The 21,731-nt window shown below is 37.2% G+C and overlaps 2 protein-coding genes across 4 annotated transcripts in view; one reads left to right on the top strand and one right to left on the bottom strand.

Moving 5' to 3' along the window:
* The window catches only part of skic2 (SKI2 subunit of superkiller complex), a 59,470-nt gene extending 42,740 nt beyond the window's left edge, over positions 1–16,730 (bottom strand). Inside the window, exons 1-9 of the mRNA XM_028800965.2 lie at positions 16,459–16,730; positions 15,713–15,834; positions 11,873–11,994; positions 11,636–11,753; positions 6,412–6,526; positions 2,785–2,859; positions 1,880–1,933; positions 1,583–1,770; positions 1,158–1,307 (exon numbers count right to left, since the gene is read on the bottom strand). Of these exons, the coding sequence (XP_028656798.2) occupies positions 1,158–1,307; positions 1,583–1,770; positions 1,880–1,933; positions 2,785–2,859; positions 6,412–6,526; positions 11,636–11,753; positions 11,873–11,994; positions 15,713–15,834; positions 16,459–16,483 (969 nt within the window). The 5' untranslated portion in view covers positions 16,484–16,730. The remainder of the gene's footprint in view (positions 1–1,157; positions 1,308–1,582; positions 1,771–1,879; positions 1,934–2,784; positions 2,860–6,411; positions 6,527–11,635; positions 11,754–11,872; positions 11,995–15,712; positions 15,835–16,458) is intronic.
* Positions 16,731–16,922: 192 nt separating this feature from the next.
* The window catches only part of nelfe (negative elongation factor complex member E), a 36,819-nt gene continuing 32,010 nt past the window's right edge, over positions 16,923–21,731 (top strand). Inside the window, exons 1-4 of one of the 3 annotated variants that reach the window (XM_051919397.1) lie at positions 16,923–17,251; positions 17,385–17,460; positions 19,751–19,820; positions 21,301–21,446. In XM_051919397.1, the coding sequence (XP_051775357.1) occupies positions 17,386–17,460; positions 19,751–19,820; positions 21,301–21,446 (291 nt within the window). In that variant the 5' untranslated portion in view covers positions 16,923–17,251; position 17,385. The other 2 variants (XM_051919389.1, XM_051919403.1) reach the window with 2 other exon arrangements.

Genomic DNA, 21,731 nt, shown 5'->3' with positions numbered 1-21,731 from the left:
AATAATAAAAACCATCATTTAAAAACTGCATTTTGTGTTTACTTGTGTTATATTTGACTAATGGTTAAATGTGTTTGATGATCAGAAACATTTTGTGTGACAAGCATGCAAAAGAATAAGAAATCAGGAAGGGGGCAAATAGTTTTTCACACCACTGTATGTGTATATGTATATATGTGTGTGTATGTATGTGTATATATATGTTGATATGTAGATATGTATATATATGTATATATGTATATGTATATATATGTTTACATAACCTCTTTAACACACTACTTCTCCGCTGCGAAGCACAGGTATTTTGCTAGTCCATTAATAAATTAGATCAAATTACCACTATAAAGTTTCCATCACTAAGGTTATTGTATGTAAACAGTCTGGAATTTTTGTAAGATACTGTGGTTTCATCTTTTCAGTGGTAGTTCTTTGTTGTCCCATGATATAATAGAGTGGACTATGACAGTGGAAAATGTTGTCTGTAGTTGGCATAGATTCTGTTTGATGGCAAATATAATAAAACTAGCTGTGCAGGCCCCTGCTGTAAAAAGCCCGGCTCCTAGAAACCATGAATTCTGGCACTTCAATCAATTGCATCGGTTGTGCATTGGCGGTTAAGTGAGGTTCTCTTTCCTCAGCGTTTTTTTGTTTTGCCAACATGCTCGCCTCCGTTGTCTATCAGCTGCTAAGCAAGTTTCTCTTTCCTCTGAGGTTTAATTTTGTTGATGTGCTCACCTCGCTTGTGTATTAGCGGCTAAGCAAGTTTCTCTTTTCTTGGCAGTTTCACTTTAGCAACAGAGTCGATTTCTTTGAGCTTCATACTGTAGCCTTGCACTTTCAGGCTGCCTCGCACTTCTGGGCCGGACAGACAGACACACACACTTCCATGCGTAGACGTTTATATATAAGAAACTGCTCCACGAAGATTTAAAATTGCTGCAGAACATCTATTAATGTTATACTTCCAATAGTTCTATAATTTGTGGATGTATGTTAAGGATTAAAAAAAAAAAGAAAAATAACGAAACATTCTCAAATAATGTTCTGTATTAAAATTGTCCTTGGTCTCCTTTTACCATTGCTTAACTATCCTGTTAGATACCCACACTTTCTGAAGCATCTCACTACTTAATGGCAAATGCACATCTGTGAATTACCTTAAATGCAGGATCAGGAATGCGTTTATAGAAGTCAGTACAGGGAGTGTGGACATCTACTGGAATAGCCCAGTGCTCTTTTTCCAGTTCTTTCACCACTGGGGTAGAAGAGGGTGAAGGCAGAATAGCATCTGAGGTTGTAACAGAACTCTGAAAGAAGCAAATCAAGATTTACATACAATTACAAAAATAAATGAAAGCATTGTTTTACACTTGCATAAAATAAAACAAAATAGACTAGAAACTTAATAAAAGACTAGAGTAAGGTGTCTTTATAAAAATGGAAAACGAAATTGCAAAATAGTTTTAAAAACATTTTTACTTCAACAGTAAATGTATTGGGAAAATGCTGACGCAAGGCTGAGTTAATGTGAGCAATTATTATTAAACTTAGATATGTATTCATATACTTTATGGTTTCTCACCTCAACACCAAGATCTTCTAAGCTGTTAGTCTTTTGAAGAGACTTTTTAGAAGGCTGATCTTCCTTCTGCCCATTGACTTTCCCTATATGTATTTCCTCCTTCTCCTCATTGCCCAGATCAAAAGCATCATCATCAACAGAGGACAGAAGTGAGAACAAATTGATTGAGGAAAATGGGCCATTAAGGTCTAGATTGAAACAGGACATATTTTCAATAACTCAACAATAAACATGCAAGTGATATATCTTCAAATAATGAGTTGGTAAAAGATAAAAATGAGGGGAATTTTCTCAAACCTTTTTTGCTAAAATCCATTCCTTTTTTGAATCCTGGTGGAACTGAAAGCAAATCTATAAAAAAAAAATTTAATTAACAGAGGTGGAATATTAGAAGGGTGAGGATTTTTTAAATGAAGGACAAGATTCTTATAACATTATTCTTTCACAAAAAATGGAAAAATGATTCTCAGTTAATACAAGATAAAGCTGTAGTAGAGCTACTAACACTTCAATGAGTTCAAATGTAAAGATATACATAATCACAATATAGTGTTGCACTTTTTTTTTTTAGATCAAAATATTCATTAAAAGATACATGTTAGAGAAAGCAAAATGAACATTTTTACTAAATTATGCCCAGAACACACCACCACTTAAAACTCCAAACCAGTTCTGCAGAGTTCAACATTCAAAGTGACAACAACTGAGGTCTCATAGTGGACAGATAATTGAGGAGCAAAACAGCATTAAAATCTTCTAGGAGGTAAACTGCTAAAAATCAACACTGGACTTTGGCAAAGACCAAGAGGTACCAATGCATGGACTAAATGTATCATGTTTGACAGATTATCTTTTTTTTTTTGGAGATGCTATATTGTTCCTTGCCGCTTAGAGTACCAAAAGTGTAAAATAAAATAGTAGGATGTCCAGACCGAAAGAGAAAGGGCTTTGGAAAATTTCCAGTGATAAAGATAAGCAACAGTTACAGAAATTATATTCAAAATCAAATAGCTACTGCTGGATAACAGAAGGATGGAATGAAGAAAAGTTTAACTGGTGAAAAATGTGAATAATAAGGGGAATGTTAGTACAGAGAATGGATAAAAGAAAAAAAGAAAAAAGAAGTAATGGTTGTGTCTGATTTATTAGGCTTCATTAATGTCATTGAGAAGTTATATTCTAAGATAGGTTATAGCACTTACTTTTATCAAAATCAATATCTTCTTCAAATTGACTCTTTTTTTTAATCTGGTCCAAATTTGGCTCTTCCATTCCACCTGTAAGGGCAATAATATATTATCAAAATAGTGGGTCATCAATATCCAAATACAAGATGTAAGAATCGTAACTGAATTTAAACAAAAATCAAACATATACCAAGTGAGCAATAAAGTACCTGGGAATTGCCTGTGCCTGTTTAAGAGAGAGAGCGCTATGGTTCATAATGAATGTAATTATTAGGAAACACTGTAAATTGAGTTCTTCAACTCAAAACTGTAAATGCTGCAAAGACATTCCAGAAAGTTTCAGAAGCCTACACTTGTCTGACAGTGACACTGTTCTATATATACAGTATGTGCTTCTGTTGACTCTTTCTGGTACACCATCATTATTGTTGTGTGGAATTCTCTTACTGCACATACTGAATAACCCAAGTAATATTGTGACAAGATCACTCAAGAAAAATAACAAGCAGAAGAGAATAGTGTTACCTTTTCTCAGAAGTGGTGGGGTCACATGTGACATTTTTAGTGATGCAAAATCCTCCTCAAAGACGTGCTGGAAATGCAGGCGTTCATACAGTCAGAGGACGGCCTGGAGATTTTCTGTTTAATGCTATTTAACTTTAGCCACCTACTAAAGAATTGTTTTCCAATCTGGGATGTCACCAGTAGGAGGAATAATGATGTGCATTCAGAAGGCACGTTGCTTAGTGATGTTGGATTTGTTGTTTTTCAAGGACACTTTGACAGCAAAAGCATAGTGCGCCCTGCACCAAGGCATGTTACTGACTGAAAACTATAAGGGATCGCCTATCAAAGGACCCCCACCCCAAGCTATTCGGCTGCCTCTACCTCACGCAACGACCTTGAGAAATGTAGTACTTGATTTTAGCTCACCCTGCATATTAAGGGTACACCTGGGAAAGGATTTTGTGGTTATACAGTCTTGTAAATGTTTATTATTTCCACCCCCAGTTTGGTAGATTTAGAACAAGAAAATAACCTCAGACTCAAACTCTATCTCTGACACTTCCATCACCACAACTTACAACCCAATACTCCCATTATAAACTGCCATCTGCTAACCAGACAGCATGAGAGGTGCTACAACTGGATATAACAGTCTTTACTTCTTTTATAAATATTTCATGTCTACCTTAGAATCACAGCTAATAAACAGAGTGGCATCTTGTTACCCACACCTTTTATGTCTATAATTTGTGTTTATCTCATACCATATGGAATAAACTAACATTTTAGTATGGAGGAAATGTATACAATTTCCCAAATAAACACAGGCTTAATGTTGGCCGTATGGTCGTACGTTTCTAATCGCAAATGCATTAAAAAAAGCTGAAGACTTCATTAATATAATGTAATGTGAATATTCTCAGTATACAGGATGAGGCATGTATCAGTAGCAGATACAAGCAAGAAAGACACACAGGGAATATTTACTTTTTGCTGGTAAAAAAAACTACGCCACTGTTACTTAATACACAAGGTGGAAGCCTCGGCATATGTTCTCTGCTGAATGAAAGTTATTAGACTGGCAATACATTCTAATATCTGACACCGGACAATTTCCAAAGATTCAGTTTCTGATGTAATTAATATACACTATCTAGGTGTTGTCGCAGGTGGCTGGGTGCGGCCTGCAATCAGCCACCTACTTAAGGAGCCGCCGCCCTGCAATCAAGGCTGGAGTCAGGTAGGATGTGGACAAGGTGTTGTGTGAAGAAAAGAGAGAAGGCTGAAGGAGCCAGGACTTTGGGAGACTGTGGGGGGTTTGTTGGTGTGGTGCACGTAAGGACTTGTATATAATAGTGACTTTGTAAATAAACGTGTGGTGATGGACTGGAACGTGTCTGCCTGTCTGTGTCTGGGATGCACCCTTTCACAGTGTCCTCTGTAAAAAGAGGAGGAGGAGGAGGTGGTTAGGAGCACTCGCTGATACAGCACATTGCCACACCCGCCACACGACAAACCAACCAGGATTCAGATTAGGATCTGAGTGCAGCCATGCAATGGGTGACATCTCAGCACCACACTAGTTCAGAAAAGTGTTTTAATTCTGGCCTAAAGTGCAGTTTTCAATAAAACAGTAAAAACAATAAGTTGCATGTTTAAGATTTTCATCATTTTTCGAAAGTACATTATACAGTATCCCACCCATAAAGGCCTTTCTATTCAAGACTAAAGCCTTTAATTTATTATAATCTATTATGGTAGTGCACACTTTCCTGGTGAGAAATGCTCCATGCCACATCTTGCATGACTGCCTCTAAAAAAGGGAATGTTCTGGATAAATGGTTTTCACTTATTTTTAGCAATCAATGGTAACTGAACATAATGCACAGGATATCATAAGTGGCATGTAAGAATGGCTGACTCCGTAAAAGGTAATGCTAGTAAGAGGCACAGACAGACAGGCAGGAAAAGCCAGAAAAGGTAAATGATAAAGGAATACTTTGAATTATGCTCTCTTTTAAACAGCAGCTATAAATGGCTCCTTTTCTCATCTTCTACTCTATGCATAACAATAATACAGAGCATAATATGTAGATAATATGATTTGTAAGACTTAAGGATGTACTGTAATACTATATGCAATAGTATGTGCTGATAAGTTTTGTGCATGCTTTACCTACATGTTACTCAGCATAAGAGTATATAAAAGAGATAATACTCTGTAACAGAAGGGTGGCAAAGTGCTGGTCATTAAAAAATGGGAAGGAATAAATGCTTTAGCAGAAACCACCTAATAAAAAAAATTTACAGAACACCACATAAGACCACTATGAGTTATTGTTTAATGTTGTACCATGCTCACCCACTGTACATGCTAATCTGTTCACTGCAAAGCTATCAAACTCAAGACCCTGCTAGATCATTTTGGATCTCACTGTCTGGCAGCTGATGGCAGGAAAATGCATAATTAACGGTTCTAAATCCTTAAAAGCAAGTCCATTAAAATTAAGGCAAACACAGTATGTTCAACAAGCAATTGTAATTGCTTACTAATAATGAAAGTGGTTATAATGAAACCTGCAGATACTGCAGCCCTCCTGAACCCCAAGTTTACAGTTTGTCCACATAAAACCACATACAAGTAAACAGTGATCAGATTACAATGCTGTCAAGGAACAACATACTAGATGCACATTGGGGTGACTCTTTTGAATTATAAAAACAGTAAATAATGTCAAATACAGCATAAGAATATGAAACATTTGACAAACGAGAGGAGACCATTCAGTCCATCAAGCTAATTTTTTTTTAGCTAATAGCTAAGATGTCCCAATATCTCATCCAGACACTTCTTAAAGGTTGTCAAGTTTTCTGCTTCAATTACACATTTTGATAGTTTGTTCCAAGTTCACAAATCTCTTTGTATAAAGAAGTGCTTGCTAGCTTCAGGACTATAAGGATATAAGAAAACCCTAGCCCTTGTAAAAATGTCTTCTGATTTATACAGTATATGTGTTGACAGTCTGATACTATAGACCTTCTACTGTATAAAAAGTTACTTTTTTGAGAATTACTAATTAGCGTGCGAGGTTGCGTATTGTTAAAGCTAAAGTATGAAAGTGGAAAGATGCGTACCTGGCCAGAATGGATAATTTGTAGTGCTTCCTTTAACCCCTTGAGAAGCAGGCCCAGGAGGACGCTGCAGGGACAATGAATTTTTGGATGACAGACCAGTGTCTTCAAGTAGTTCCTATACACATAAAGCAATAGATACACATATAACAGAACATCATAGCACTACGAGCTTAAATTCAAGCAGGCTTCCATCTCGGTCATTGCTTACAGTTAGGTCCATAAATATTTGGACACAGACAACTTTTTTCTAATTTTGGTTCTGTACGTTACCACAAATGAATTTTAAATGAAACAACTCAGATGTAGTTGAAGTGCAGACTTTCAGCTTTAATTCAGTGGGGTGAACAAAACGATTGCATAAAAATGTGAGGCAACTAAAGCATTTTTTTAACACAATCCCTTCATTTCAGGGGCTCAAAAGTAATTGGACAAATTAAATATCTGGAAATAAAATGTTCATTTCTAATACTTGGTTGAAAACCCTTTGCTGGCAATGACGGCCTGAAGTCTTGAACTCATGGACATCACCAGATGCTGGGTTTCCTCCTTTTTAATGCTCTGCCAGGCCTTTACTGCAGCGGCTTCAGTTGCTGTTTGTTTGTGGGCCTTTCTGTCTGAAGTTTAGTCTTCAACATGTGAAATGCATGCTCAATTGGGTTAAGATCAGGTCACTTCTTTGCTTTAATAAACTCCTGGGTTGATTTGGCTGTATGTTTTGGGTCATTGTCCATCTGTATCATGAAACGCCGCCCAATCAATTTGACTGCATTTAGCTGGATTTGAGCAGACAGTATGTCTCAGAACACCTCAGAATTCATTCGGCTGCTTCTGTCCTGTGTCACATCTATACTAATAAAAGGCAAAGCCCTCATTCACTGACTCACTCATCACTAATTCTCCAACTTCCCATGTAGGTAGAAGGCTGGAATTTGGCAGCTTACAGCTTACTTACAAAAGTTAAGCAGGTTTCATTTCAAAATTCTACTCGTAATGGTCATAACTGAATCCTACTTACATACATATATACGTCCATAGCCTGCAGCTCGGTCGCCATGTGAGACGGGGTTGTGTCTTGCGTCCCCCATCCCCACGCCTCCCACGTAGTTGGCTGCCTGCCTATTTTACACATTTGGAGAAACACCAATGCCTCTTAAAGATCTTAGATTCACAGGTGACGATTTGAGTAGTGGACACTTTGATGTTTATGAATGTTTCAACTCTCAAAACCTGGATGCGAAGTTATCGATGAAACCGGTTGTATGCTTACGCTTGACAGATGCCGAATGTCACTTCAACATGTGATAGCAGCAATCCAAGCTGTGAGAAAACAGTAAAAAGGAGGCGTGTCAGATGTCGTGGTACATTTTCTGATGCAGCTAGACGGAAACAACTTTGTGACGCTGCCGCAAAATACTCACAGAAAAATCCACAAGTTAATAGACACGCTGTTGCTAAATATTCGCAGGCAAATCCACAAGTTCATAGAGACGCTGTCGCTAAATACTCGCAGGCAAATCCACAAGTTCATAGAGACGCTGTTTCTAGGTACGATCCTAATAATAATACGAAAACAACAGGTTTGGCTCAAAAAAGCCAATTGTGGATTTGCGTACAGCCACCGAAACTTTGTAACGGCACAAGACTTCAGGTCACGTGTCTGCAAAAGAACCTAATTGAGGCAACTATTTTTACTGGCAGTGGCTCAGGGGAGAGAGTTTTTATTCCTCGCATCCCCGTTATACCCTCTGATCTCCCATTTCAATTCAAACACCTCCAATTTCCAGTAAGGCTCTGCTTCGCAATGACAATTAAAAAGTCTCATGGACAAACCCTACAAAAGGTTTGCATTGATTTGAGGCAAGATTGCTTTTCACATGGCCAACTGTATGTTGCATGCTCAAGAGTAAGCTCAGCGCACAGCTTGGTCATATTACAACCGGAGGGCCGAACTGACAACGTGGTATACAAAGAGATCCTTAACAAATAATTATTTGTATATTTTCCCTCAGTTTAAAAATGTTTACTTTTCTTCTTAATAACAATTTTAAGGCAGTACTTCGCCGCTGCGAAGCGTGGGTATTTTGCTAGTCATCAATAAACACTAGTGTCCCAGTGCCACTGGCAGTCATGCACGCCCAAGTCATCACACTGCCTCCCTCCACCATGTTTTACAGATGATGTGGAATGCTTTGGATAATGAGCTGTTCCATGCCTTCTCCATACTTTTTTCTTGCCATCATTCTGGTAGAGGTTGATCTTGGTTTCATCTGTCCAAAAAATATTTTTCCAGAACTGTGCTGGCTTTTTTAGATGTTCTTTAGCAAAGTCCAATCTAGCCTTTCTATTCTTGAGGCTTATGAGTGGCTTGCACCTTGCAGTGCACCCTCTGTATTTACTTTCATGCAGTCTTCTCTTTATGGTAGACTTGGATATCGATACGCCTACCCCCTGGAGAGTGTTGTTCACTTGGTTGGCTGTTGTGAAGGGGTTTCTCTTCACCATGGAAATGATTCTGCGATCATCCACCACTGTTGTCTTCCGTGGACGTCCAGGTCTTTTTGCGTTGCTGAGTTCACCAGTGCTTGCTTTCTTTCTCAGGATGTACCAAACTGTAGATTTTGCCACTCGTAATATTGTAGCAATTTCTCGGATGGGTTTTTTCTGTTTTCCCAGCTTAAGGATGGCTTCTTTCACCTGCATGGAGAGCTCCTTTGACCGCATGTTGTCTGTTCACAGCAAAATCTTCCACATGCAAGCACCACACCTCAAATCAACTCCAGGCCTTTTATTTGCTTAATTGATAATGACATAACGACGGACTTGCCCACACCTGCTTTAGTTGCCTCACATTTTTATGCAATCATTTTGTTCACCCCACTGAATTAAAGCAGAAAGTCTGCACTTCAACTGCATCTGAGTTGTTTCATTTAAAATTCATTGTGGTGATGTACAGAACCAAAATTAGAAAAAGTTGTCTGTGTCCAAATATTTATGGACCTAACTGTATTTATATTGCTCTTTTAGCACTCCCATCATTGCTCATTTCCATTTCCATTTCAGCACTTGATTAAAATAGCTGGTGTTACTGGCACTAAGTAAAACACTAACTGTTTATGAAATAACTTTACAACAGAAAATGTGTAAATGTAATTAAATTGTGGCATGTTCAAGCCATTTAATCACATAGTGTTTTCAAAATTTGGTCTCTTTAGAGAATTTTCTGCTAATAAAACAACATTTAAAACTTACTTAACCCTGGTAAAATTAGACACAAACCAGGAAGTACACTTGCATGGAGTTCTAGTCCATCACAAGACCCACTCACACATTGTCAATTTCAAATTGATAATTAATCTAACATTCACATCTTTTGAGATGAGATGAAACCTGGAATCCTTGGAGAGAAAATCAAGCAAAAGTGGGAAGAGCCAAGTAAGCTTCACAGAAATCGCTGTCCAAAATAGTTGATATGCTAGTTACAAAGGTGAAATGAAACTTCTTGCACATTTCAAGTGTATATTTTCTTCCGACTTGGCAGTTTTAACATTAATTTATTCCAGAAGAATCATTAAAGTCAGCATTTAAAACTGTATTTTGGCTCACTAACTAACATGATTTAATGCTATCGATTAAAAATAAATGTTAACACTTGCTATCAAGCTTATTCAATGTTAAAGGCAATTATTTTTAAAGTAAACATGCAGTTCACAGTCACTGTTGCAATTAATATGTTGTTTTTGAAATTAGGGGATACATTCAGGCATGGCAGACCTTGGTGATGGAAATATCATTTAAATCTGGAACATAACCTATCTGGTACGTAGGCATTGGAGATCATGCAGTAGGTTAAAAAGTATAGGCTACATATATACCGACTCTGGAGTTTTTTTTTGTTTTTTCTGTCCACCCTGGCCATCGGACCTTACTCCTTTTTATGTTAACTAAGGTTGTCTTATTTTAATTTCTTATTTGTTTTTTATTCTTCTTTTCTTCATTATGTAAAGCACTTTGAGCTACTTTTTGTATGAAAATGTGCTATATAAATAAATGTTGTTGTTGTTGACTTACTTACATGCACAGTGCTGGCTCTGGAATATGGCTCCTTGATCAAGGGTGGTGTCTCTTGTATACTAATGGGGACCCTAGCTTGGTCCTGTACAGTTGCAGATGTTCTGATGGATGAGGAGGTCACCACAACACTACTCTGAGTCTGATCACTGTTTTGATCATTATTATGTGTTATGCAGCAGTCAACACATTAACAGCATTAAACTTTTTTTTTTTGGAAACATTGGTTTGGTGTTTCAAAGTGCACCACCTACTGTCTGTGAAAATCTGCTGGATTACGTCAAGGCTCAAGTGGGGAATGATGGAAAGACGTGGGGGAAGTGTGACTAGAGGCACAACCTGCCCGATATGAATCTGAGTGGTGAATTATCATGGATGATCCATACCAAAAGCCATGTTTAAACACAAGGAGGTTCTTAAGGGTACCTGGTACCAGAGTATCTTGGCTCCAAAGGTCTGTGATCGCGTTTCAAATCATGTCAGTCACTGAGCTGTCTGCTGCTTAGTGGAAAAAAGAGGTTGTCAGAGGGCAATTCAGAAGGAGGTTCTCCAGATTTGACTGAGAGACAACAGCGAGTCAAAAAGGTAGCAGCTATAGAAACAGCCGAAGTATAACCAGGTGTGTGGGTGGAATTTGACTTTAACCATTAAGCATTTGACAACTCAGGAATGGTAGATGGGATTAGTATGGTAGAATTGGAAATGCTGATCTCAATTGGGATGTTACTGAGAAGTGAAAGGAGCATTTTCATGAACTCATAAACCCAGTGGATACATCTTTCTCGGGAGAAGTGCCAGAAACAATGGCTGAGGTAATCTCTATGACTGAGGTCACTGGGATAATGAAAAAAGCTATGCACTTAGGCTAACTTTCTAGCAATGACACTTTTCATAAATCTAAAAATAAATAAGTTAGCAAACACAACAGGACTTAAAATATGACAGTTCACATTATTTTATCTGCACATTTAGAAAATCTGACAACTGAGCTTTGTTGTATATTTAAAGAAATACATGTATAATATCTTAAAACTCTAGGGAACATTTTTCATAATTTTGTGTTTGAATTATTCTATAAAATACAAAGGAAAATTAATTTTAAATTAATGAACACAAAACAAAAGAAAAAAAGAACACACACATACTGTATACTAACCTCCTGGAAGTCAAGTAGTTCCCCAGTAGTTGGATTTCTCACAACTTTAAGAGTGGAGTGAATAGGAGTGGTGTCAAGATGAAGCAACGAATCAAGACACCGATCCCGAGTAAATACACTAAGACACAAAAACAGTAAAGCAGCATTAGACAACATTGGGGAGCAACCTGAGGTTATGAAATATACATGACACAAAGGAAGGGTTAGGGAAAACTGCTTAGTTAATAATCAACTCACTTCTGGAACTTCTCAAATGCCCTCTCAAAATTATGGATGGGAAGCCATTCTGGATCATGCAAGTAACGCTTCTCTACTTCAGAGATTAAGTCTTCAGCATATGGGGGAAGGCCATGAGGGAGCTAGTGAAAACACATGAAAATATAAAATAAACCTCTTATACGGCACCTACAGTATTTGCAGTAATGTTATGAATCCTGAACAATAAAACTTAGTACTCAAATCCTCAAATACTACTTTAAATTCCTATTTGTATTTGCCTGGGCTGGATATTTAGTCTGTTGACATGGTTATGAAAAGAATACATATGACAAGACTAGAAAATTCAGACTAAATCTATCATAAACACTCAAAGAAACAAAGTACAAACACTACAGGCAACTTCATTCTACTGTGATAATGGTTATTGTTGAAAGCAGCAAAATTATGTCTTAATAAAAAACCTATACATCAACTGATAAATAGTTCACCCAGTTCAGGATCATGGGGAGCTAAAACATTTTACAGAGAAAAGGAGTCCAAGGCAGGTACTGGGACACCAGTACATCACAGGCACACACCGATTTGTAGTCATACTGGGTCAAGTCAGAGCCATCAATGAACCTTATCACCTGTACATCCTTGAAACGTGTGGTGAAAATGCACATAGACATGGGAAGAATGTGCAAACCACACAAAGGAAGTGTCTGGGTGAGGATTCAAACTGGAGACCATGCCACCATGCTGCCTTCTTACCAAAAAATGATGCAGTATTGTATGAGAGCATTTTGTTTTTAAAAGAAAGAAAGAAAAACAAAGTTTAAAAAGAGTTTAATCAGGCTAGAGATCAAGAAGCAAAGATCTTACTAAGGAAGATTTTGGTACCAGCCACCAAACTTCTTCCATTCACAATTCTTTACTATGCTTCATAATGTGTGATATAACGAGAGCAGAAAGTCTTCATTTAATACCTACTTAAAGAGACTGCCGTTAAGTTTTTAGTAATAGAAACTACAAAGCCAAGATCTTCTGAAAATTGCTTATCATCTTCTTTCGGCTGCTCCCGTTAGAGAGTTTGCCACAGCGGATTATCTTTCCCATAAACCTGAAAATTGCTTATGTTAAAGCTAAAATTGCACATCAATAGCAAAAATATTTTAGAAAATATGGAAGCACTAAAAATGCATTTTATTTCACTGAGGTCAGTTTTGGATTTGAAGAAAGCTATCCCACCTCCAATATTGCAAATTAACAGATCAGAACAAATTCAGTAGCTCTGATGTCTACCTTCCCTTTGGAGGAATGGATACTGTAGCACTTGTAAAATCCAACACAGTCAGTCAGTCATTACCCAACCCGCTATATCCTAACACAGGGTCACGGGGGTCTGCTGGAGCCAATCCCAGCCAACACATGGCACAAGGCAGGAAACAAACCCCGGGCAGGGCGCCAGCCCACCACAGGGCACACACGCACACAAACCAAGCACACATTAGGGACAATTAGGATCACCAATGCACCTAACCTGCATGTCTTTGGACTGTGGGAGGAAACCAGAGCACACGGAGGAAACCCACACAGACACGGGGAGAACATGCAAACTCCATGCAGGGAGGACCCGGGAAGCGAACCCAGGTCCCCAGGTCTCCCAACTGCGAGGCAGCAGCGCTACCACTGTGCCACCGATCCAACACAGTATACAGTACATATAATTTGTAATGAATCAGAAATTCTTGAAACAAACTAAACTCTGTAAGATATATACTGATTATTACTGGGCAGTGGGATTATATATTTGTTCTGTTAAAACTGGCAGACACATTACAGAAAAGTGTCGAATTCCTGCTCTTTTAACAACAGCAAAAGCCCTCATGAGTTTGCACGTTACTAATTCAAAGAAAGTTTGGAGCTCATACACATGCAGGGTAAACGAAGTAATTTTAAATATGAGATATACGCATTGGTTTTAATCAGTAGCACAACAAGGGCTCCATCTTGGACAGAACTACACATTTGGAGTTTAAACTGTACTCATTTTGCCTGGGCTAACAGATTTATTGGGTTTGGACTATCATATTTTAATTGAGTCACATGCTGTTTAAATATGTAAAAACACAGCAGTAAAGAAATGCACTATATTTAAATGAATCGCACAATTGTTCTGACATGATAAATAATGAGCCTTTTCAACCAAAATATATTTCAGAAAAATCCTTTGAAGGGAAGGTTATTTCGCTGCCAAGTCTGGATGCTGTATTCAGCAGAGGGCACAGATTTTCTGGAAAAACGGCTTTTTGTTGAAATCTCGTATTTTGTCTACTACTGAAAAGCAAAGAAACTAGACAGCAGCTTATCCTCACCTCAGAAACACTCAACATTAGTTAAAGCAAGAAATTAGCCATCCTTTTGTCCATGCTGAAATATACAAGCTCTCCAAATGATTTGCCACTAAAGACATTCTATGGCTGAATGGGCCATAGCAGGAAAAGATGGGGTGAAGAGTGTCCACCGGAAATCATCAATCCATGGTGCAGTAGTTATTTTAATAAAAATGCAATTATTTGGTTTAAATTGCTTATCCAATTAATACAATTCCAATTATTCATTAAATCCATTCATTATTCATTGATTACTTTCACTGGTTACACACAGGTAGATACATTGTCCTAGTGCAGTTTACACCTCTCATTATTTTTAAGAAGTTCTTAGCTGAAGAGCAGCACTTTTTTAAATAACCTTGGTTCTTATCTCTTTATTATTTCTCTGCTGCAAGTTAAATGATGCTACTTGTTTAATAGAGCATATTACTTAAACTAACATTCTTATTTAAGCCAGAAATACTTCTGACTTAAATTGTACATATGTAAAAACAGTTCAGTAAAACCATATATGCAAAGTTCAAACTGACATACTAATTACTGATTATCTGCTAAAGAATTATTTACTTGAACAGTCAAATCCATAAAAAATAAACATACACGCCTCCCTAACAAGCATTTGATCGTATCACCAACAATGAGATGGCAGTAGAGGGTATGGAAAGATGATGCTACAGTCCATTCATCCATTTCCCAGATGCACTTAACACAACTCTGAGCCAAGGTACTCCCAGAATACATACCAGCAGCATCAGATACAAAGACACAACCAAACCTGGGTACAACATCACTCCCACACCTATAATCCATTACTCTAGGCCAGTTTAGAACTGTCAATAAGCCTAATGTGCACGCTCTTCACGTGAGAGAGGAATCCAGAACATTCCAATAGCGGCTATAGACTTGTATTTGAAGCCACAACCTTAAAGCTGTGAGGCATTTGCACTAGATGATTGGTTATCAGGTTCTAGCATCTTTCATAAGCTGACCCACACATATTCATTTACTTTAAAGTGTACATTTGTTTTAACATGTTTGTCTTCTGTGGATGTGTTTTGGGGAATTATGCTATGAAGAAACGTCTATTATATCCTCAACATTTATATGGTATTGATTTATTCCTTCAATGAGGCACATTCAACCATTTGCATTTTCAAATAACGACACAAATGACACCCGAACATCACTGCTTGAAATTGAAAACAGATACCAGGTACTGTTACCATACTGTACTGTTATGTTCAGAATGATGGAATCAAAGCATTTCACCCCAGCTTATGACAAAAACAAACGAGATCTAGTCATTTTATAAAAGGGACCATTTTTAAGCTGACTGCAGGCAATATATGGAATCTAATATCCAGTATGCAGCACTGACTTGCTTACGATCAGAATTCATGGGTAAAAAAATGTAATAAAGAATGAAAAAGTAGCAAAACTGTTTCAAACAGCCACGGAAGTATAAATCTGTATAATTTCTCACCGTTGTGTGTGGGGGTGGAATATTTGACTCTGTAGCTGGGTTTGAGATGACTTCAAATTGTCCAGAACAGCCCATCTCCAGCATGGATATGGAGAGATCAGCCCAGTCCATTGGGGGCAGCACTAACAAAGGTAAGGAGAAATATGAACATCTTTTAAAACTCGCGAAATATAAAGCTTTCAGTCCTGAAAAAAAAAAAACTCGTGACATTGAAAGCTAGCATTGTGTTTATATAACTAATCGTAACTGCAATATTTTATTTTACGTGTAATAAAAAATAAAAAAAATCTTAAAAAACTGTATATCAAAACACCCATTTATAAACTGGACATACTGTTGTATCTAGTTATGTAATCGTCCAACTGAAACTCTGAAAAACTGAAACTGAAAATTTCACATAGCGCTGGGGAAAATAATACAGCAGACGCTGTATGCAGTGAAAAGTATCACGGACACATTACAGCTTTAGTGCTCAGATTTTCAGATTTTGAAAGGGCGGTACAACACTTAACACAAGGGCTGCATGTCGTAATAGACACAAGCTTCGGAAAATAATGAACTGTATTATTTCAGCTATGCAACATTTTAGTTTCACGCCTTACGCTTGGATACGTACAAACATTGACAACATAAAAATCAAAAAACACCAACATACTGAATATATATATATATATATATATATATATATATATACACACACACACACACATTCTGACTAGTGATCTGCAAACTGTTAAACTCAGTACCTATAGCTTCCGTTTCTCTAGCCATCTTCTCTTGCGAAGAGTTGCTGTCACTGCCCGTCGCTTGCTGATAGCGTAACACTGCGTGGCAGGCGCCTGCAACTCAGCAGCCACATTGCGGGGCAAACGATGCCTACAGAGCAGAGTGTCGCAGCATGCTTTTAGCTAACACAACAAACTGATCAGTATTAATTATATAGTTTATTTTGCTAATTTCCCGCACCGTCTAAGAAGATGGGCAACAACAGTTTAATAGAACCAACGTATGAGTATCTTGTATTCAGTTTCTTTGGCTAACAGCGACGAGTAAAACCCGGAAGAACAATAAACAGCCCGGAACATTTTCTTGAATTCAAAATCGGTTAAAATCATTTAAAGGCTATTTTAGTAAATGTAACTCGATAAACATATTAATTCCGATATTCGTCTTTAAACCTTTTTAAAAAGGATTTTCTTATAGCCTTATACTACCAACATAATTTATTATCATCTCTATGAATGGCTTTGTATATAAGGCTTCATTAAAGAACAGGCTTGTGTGTAAACTCCCAAATGCAATGTGACGTTATTTATCTTGATTTAATGTATTTCTCGCCTAGTTTTATGGACGATGCAGGTTAACATACATTACTACCTCCTAATCGGAAAACGGGAAAAGGTAAATTACTGACTACAGTGAAAATCAGTTACTGCCTCCAGCACGTTAAACGGTATGCTTTCTTTGAGGGGCTGGCTTTAATTCTGACGTCATATTTCTGCGCTCTGTTGTCCACATTTGATGCTGAAAGAAACAGCGGTAAGAACCGAGAGCACCTTATTATAAACTGCAGAAGATTGCGTTCATATTAATATTTGCACACGTATTCTTTTGCATTAGCGAAATCGAAGTCTTTAGAATTGTCATTTCTTTCTTCTTGGTTTAATTGCAGAATGATGCTGTTCCCTACGAGCTTGACCGAGGAAGAGGAATCGCTTCAGAAAAAATATGCGAAGTTAAAGAAGAAGGTTTGTACTTCAGTTTCTAGTGATTAATACACACATGAATTAACGAGCAAATACCATCAATTTTCTTAAACTGTTGTAAACGGTCTTTCTTGTTTTGCAAGGTTGTCTTATTCTGTCAGTTTTTTAAACCGATCACAGTTCCTCGACTTACTTTGGCGTGTTTTCATGAAGTTATTAACGCCTTGTCAAAGATTTTAGAATGTAGGCTTCATAATAGAATTTTAATTGACTCTATGTGCATATTTTGAATGAATCAATATACTAAAGAACTTCACAATGTGCTTGAATTAAAAGACTGACCATGCTTAATGTTTATTTTTTATCTACATCTCTTTATTTCACCTGTCATAACAGTTTCTGTCATATGCCACCCGACTCAGATAGTGTCACTATTGTCAGATAGTTCATATTCTGTATAATGTTGTGCATACGTTGTCTGATTTTCCTCTGACACCCCAAAGATGTCCGTGTTAGGTTAATTAGTGATTCCATAGTGATCAAGTATGAGTGATGGTTGGTTGGTAAGTGATTGTGCCCTGAAATGGACTGGGACCCCCTACCTGGGTTTTCCAACTTTAAAGTGCTAACCTCGGTCGGCTCCGTCTGTCTGACAAACTACACAAGTGCTTTCATTTATTGGGCATCATTATGCATGACTTTTTAGGTTATCACTATTGTATCTTAATTAGGACTTATGCTGGACTTTGTGTTGACTATTTGAAAACCTTGATTCTTTTGTTTTTGTATGATCAGTTTTGTCAACTGTGCAGAATTTTGTAATTTACTGAGTTTTGATTTTGACAATGTAGCTACAGTCTTTCTTGTTGCACAATCCAGTTATGATCAAGGTTTAGATGCCAGCCAAATAGTGTTACATTTTTGTGTAGAAAACAGAAGAATTAAAAAGGGCTCGTGGAGAACTTGATGATTTTGCTGTAGACTGGTCCCTAAATCATCACTGTTTCACTACTATCTTTGACATCTAGCATGAAGGTGTTGTTTTGATAGGTTTTGTGTTTGTTTTTTTTGTCAAGAGTGGTGCTCTAATGACCAGTCAATTCTGTATAAACCTTGTCTGTTTACAGAATGATCCAACAGTTTTTGTTTTGTTGACAAATCTCAGCCATGTTGCCATTTTATATGGGGGGCAGGGGCTCTCTTGTTGGTTGCTCTTTCATGAAACCCTACTTGTCTGGCCTTTACCTACAGTTGTCACGAACTGTAATAGTTACATCATTGGCAGGGTTTTCTATCATCAGAATCCAGCAATAGCATAAATCTTGTCAAACACACCACTGTGTGGATCAACTTTACCAATTTAGAAGTTGAATTGACTCAGAGATGAATGTGTGAGGTTGCTGCCTTAAAAACTAAGGTTGCCTAATAGTGACCCCAGCAGATGCAATGAAGGATGATCTGATCCTTATTCTCAAACAAGTGTTGCCTTAGTCGGTCCCATGTGTTTCAGTCTTTTGAGATTTCGCAGATAGAATGAGTGTGTTTTCGCTGTGCAAGTTCAACATTTCCATGGTCTATTATTATTAGATTTCTGAGTTATTTGGACTGTTTGGTTCAAAAGATAATATTTGAAGGATCTTGGATTTTACTTGTTCCCATTTTCAGTTCCAGCATGGTAAGTTACTATGTTAATAAAAATGTGCTGCTTGTATTTATGGCACAGTGCAGGAAGGCCATGATCCTGATCATTAAAGAAGCCCATGGCACTGGACGTTAACCAATATTTACTCTGCCCTGATAAGCTAATAATAAGTTTTGGATTAGCACACAATCAGTCACCTTCAGAAGTCTCATTAGATAATTTCATTAAAACTGTCCCTTTCTCAGTGTGATGATCATTTCATTCATTTTTAGTTAATCTCTGCTGCAGATACATTGAACTTGTCTTAAACTAGGCGACGTTCAAATTGTGGTTGAACATACGATCAGCTTCCTTTACGATAATTGTCTCGCTAAGTTGTTTTATTGTTAATCTAAGTTTTAATTTTAGGTTTTGACTTTCATAGAGTTTGGTGCCCAAATGAGTGGAAACTCCCTAATTATTATTATTATTTATATGACTAATTACACCAGCTGTCTGTGCAAAAAATATAGCAGATACTAAAGACTGGGAAAGTGTTACCTTCTTTATTGTGTAGTCAAGATTTGTTTTATTTTTTTAACATTTATCTTCGACTTGACTCTGTATATGGTTACTTTTTGATAGAATGGTTAATACTGTTTAGTTGTACTGTAATTCTGGTTATCTATTCTCCTGTGCTTCCTTTTGTAGAAGAAAGCACTGATGGCTCTAAAGAAGCAGAGTTCAACAGGCCAGACCACCCAAGGAGGACTGAAGAGAAGTAAGTACTGAAAAAACAGAACTAACGAAAACCTGTAAAACTTAATCTCTCAAGTATAAGGTGGTGCATTATAGTAGTAATGGAAAAGTACTGAAATACCAGAATTTTAAAATAATTCAGAACCAGAAATTCAGGATTTTTAGTAATGGAAGTGAGCATCATCTTGCCTCTTAATCCTCCATCCCCCATTTCCTTTGACAGTCAAGTAGTGTATATGTGTAAAAACGAAACCTGGAATTGTTACTTAAGTCAAAATTTTAGTACCGATCCAACACTACTCCCATATGCGAGTGTGTCCAGTATGTACATCTCTTGATCTTGCTTTCCCACTGTTTTCTTCTTCTATTTTTTTTTTTTTTTTTAGGTTACTCCAAAAAATGATGTCCATTGCCATATGTGTCTTGGTAGCACAATAAATAGCATCTAATCTAATCTAATAATAATCTTATTAATAAGATTTCCTTTCTTTCTGGTCACATCACACTGAGACATATTCACAGAAAGCACTTAAGTCTAATCTGTTAATAGGATAAAAATGCAATTATTAATGCGTTACAAGAACAAATATCATGTGTCAGTTTTGCTTTTTATGCCAACATCAACAACCAATTCACATTGTGATCACTATTGCTTGATTTAAGCAGTTTTTTAAAACTGCCTTTAAAGCTTTTCAGTTGCCATTGTGTTTTTCATTGGAGGCTCCACCCCACTCATTAATATCGATGTGTTACCTTAGAGTTACCATAAAGTGGCAGAAAGCATCAGAATATATATATGTGTATATACTTTTTTTGCAGCATGATGTTATTTCATACACTACTTGCCAGCAAGATACTGTCCAGCAAGTTCTTCCAGCTTAACACCATAAACCATATCATTACATATCACCGTGAGCCTGACTCGGGTTTAACCTTAATTACATAGATTTCCAAGCCCAAGTCATGCTCAAGGTTAACACCAAGGAGGTTAGTGAACTTGTAAGGCTGCATCTTGTGTTCTGGTTGCACTTCTTATCAACAACTTTAGCTAAATGCATAGTAGCACTTACAGTTGTGTAGAAGAGTAAAGTGATGGACTTTAGAGCATGTCCTACCTCGACAGGCTAGGAACTGAATGCCTACCATCACAGTAAAATAGTTGAAGCAGTGCAGTCTTCAGTATAGTGTTTGAAGAGGGCATCCTTTTCACACTTAAGAATTCTCAAAAGTGTCAACACAATGGTCTGACAGATTTATTGCAGTTAAATAGCAATTTATATATCTCAGGACTCCATTGCTAGTGTATTCAAAACAGAACCCAGGAAGCACTTCTTTACAGAATAATGTATGAAAATTTAGTGAAAGAAGAGACCCTGATAGTTTTTGTAAAATATCTGAATGAGATAATGGGACAGTTTAGTAAACCAAATGAGTTTGATTAGTTTCCACTAATTTACAAAACACCTTAAGTTCAAATGTTCTAATAGTTTTTCTTGTTGCAGCACTATCTGACCAGCCTGTTGTGGACACAGCAACAGCTACAGAACAAGCTAAAATGTTAATAAAGTCTGGAGCAATCAGTGCGATAAAAGCAGAAAACAAGAATTCAGGATTCAAGCGCTCTCGGACACTTGAAGGAAAACTGAAGGTACTGTCAATGCAGCATGTGGCTTATATCGCAGTATTACATTGTGAAAAAATAAATACCAGTGTAGCTAGCATTTGATATTGAATCCTAAGTCAATATTGGAACCTTCAGGAAACTGACCCTAAACATAGCCAAATCTGATCATTTTCTTGTTGTTATAAGTACGTTTAGTAATTTACGTGTGCTGAAGTAAATAACATCTATCCTCTTTATCCATTCTCAAGCAAGAGCACCTGAGCATTTACAGTATGAATGGTAGCCGCTGTGAGACCAGATCACATTGCT

Source organism: Erpetoichthys calabaricus, chromosome 1, assembly GCF_900747795.2.
Source record: "Erpetoichthys calabaricus chromosome 1, fErpCal1.3, whole genome shotgun sequence".
Classification (NCBI taxonomy): Eukaryota; Metazoa; Chordata; class Cladistia; order Polypteriformes; family Polypteridae; genus Erpetoichthys; species Erpetoichthys calabaricus.
The sequence above is the reverse complement of the archived record's forward strand: the minus strand, read 5'-3'. Positions and strand labels throughout refer to the sequence as shown.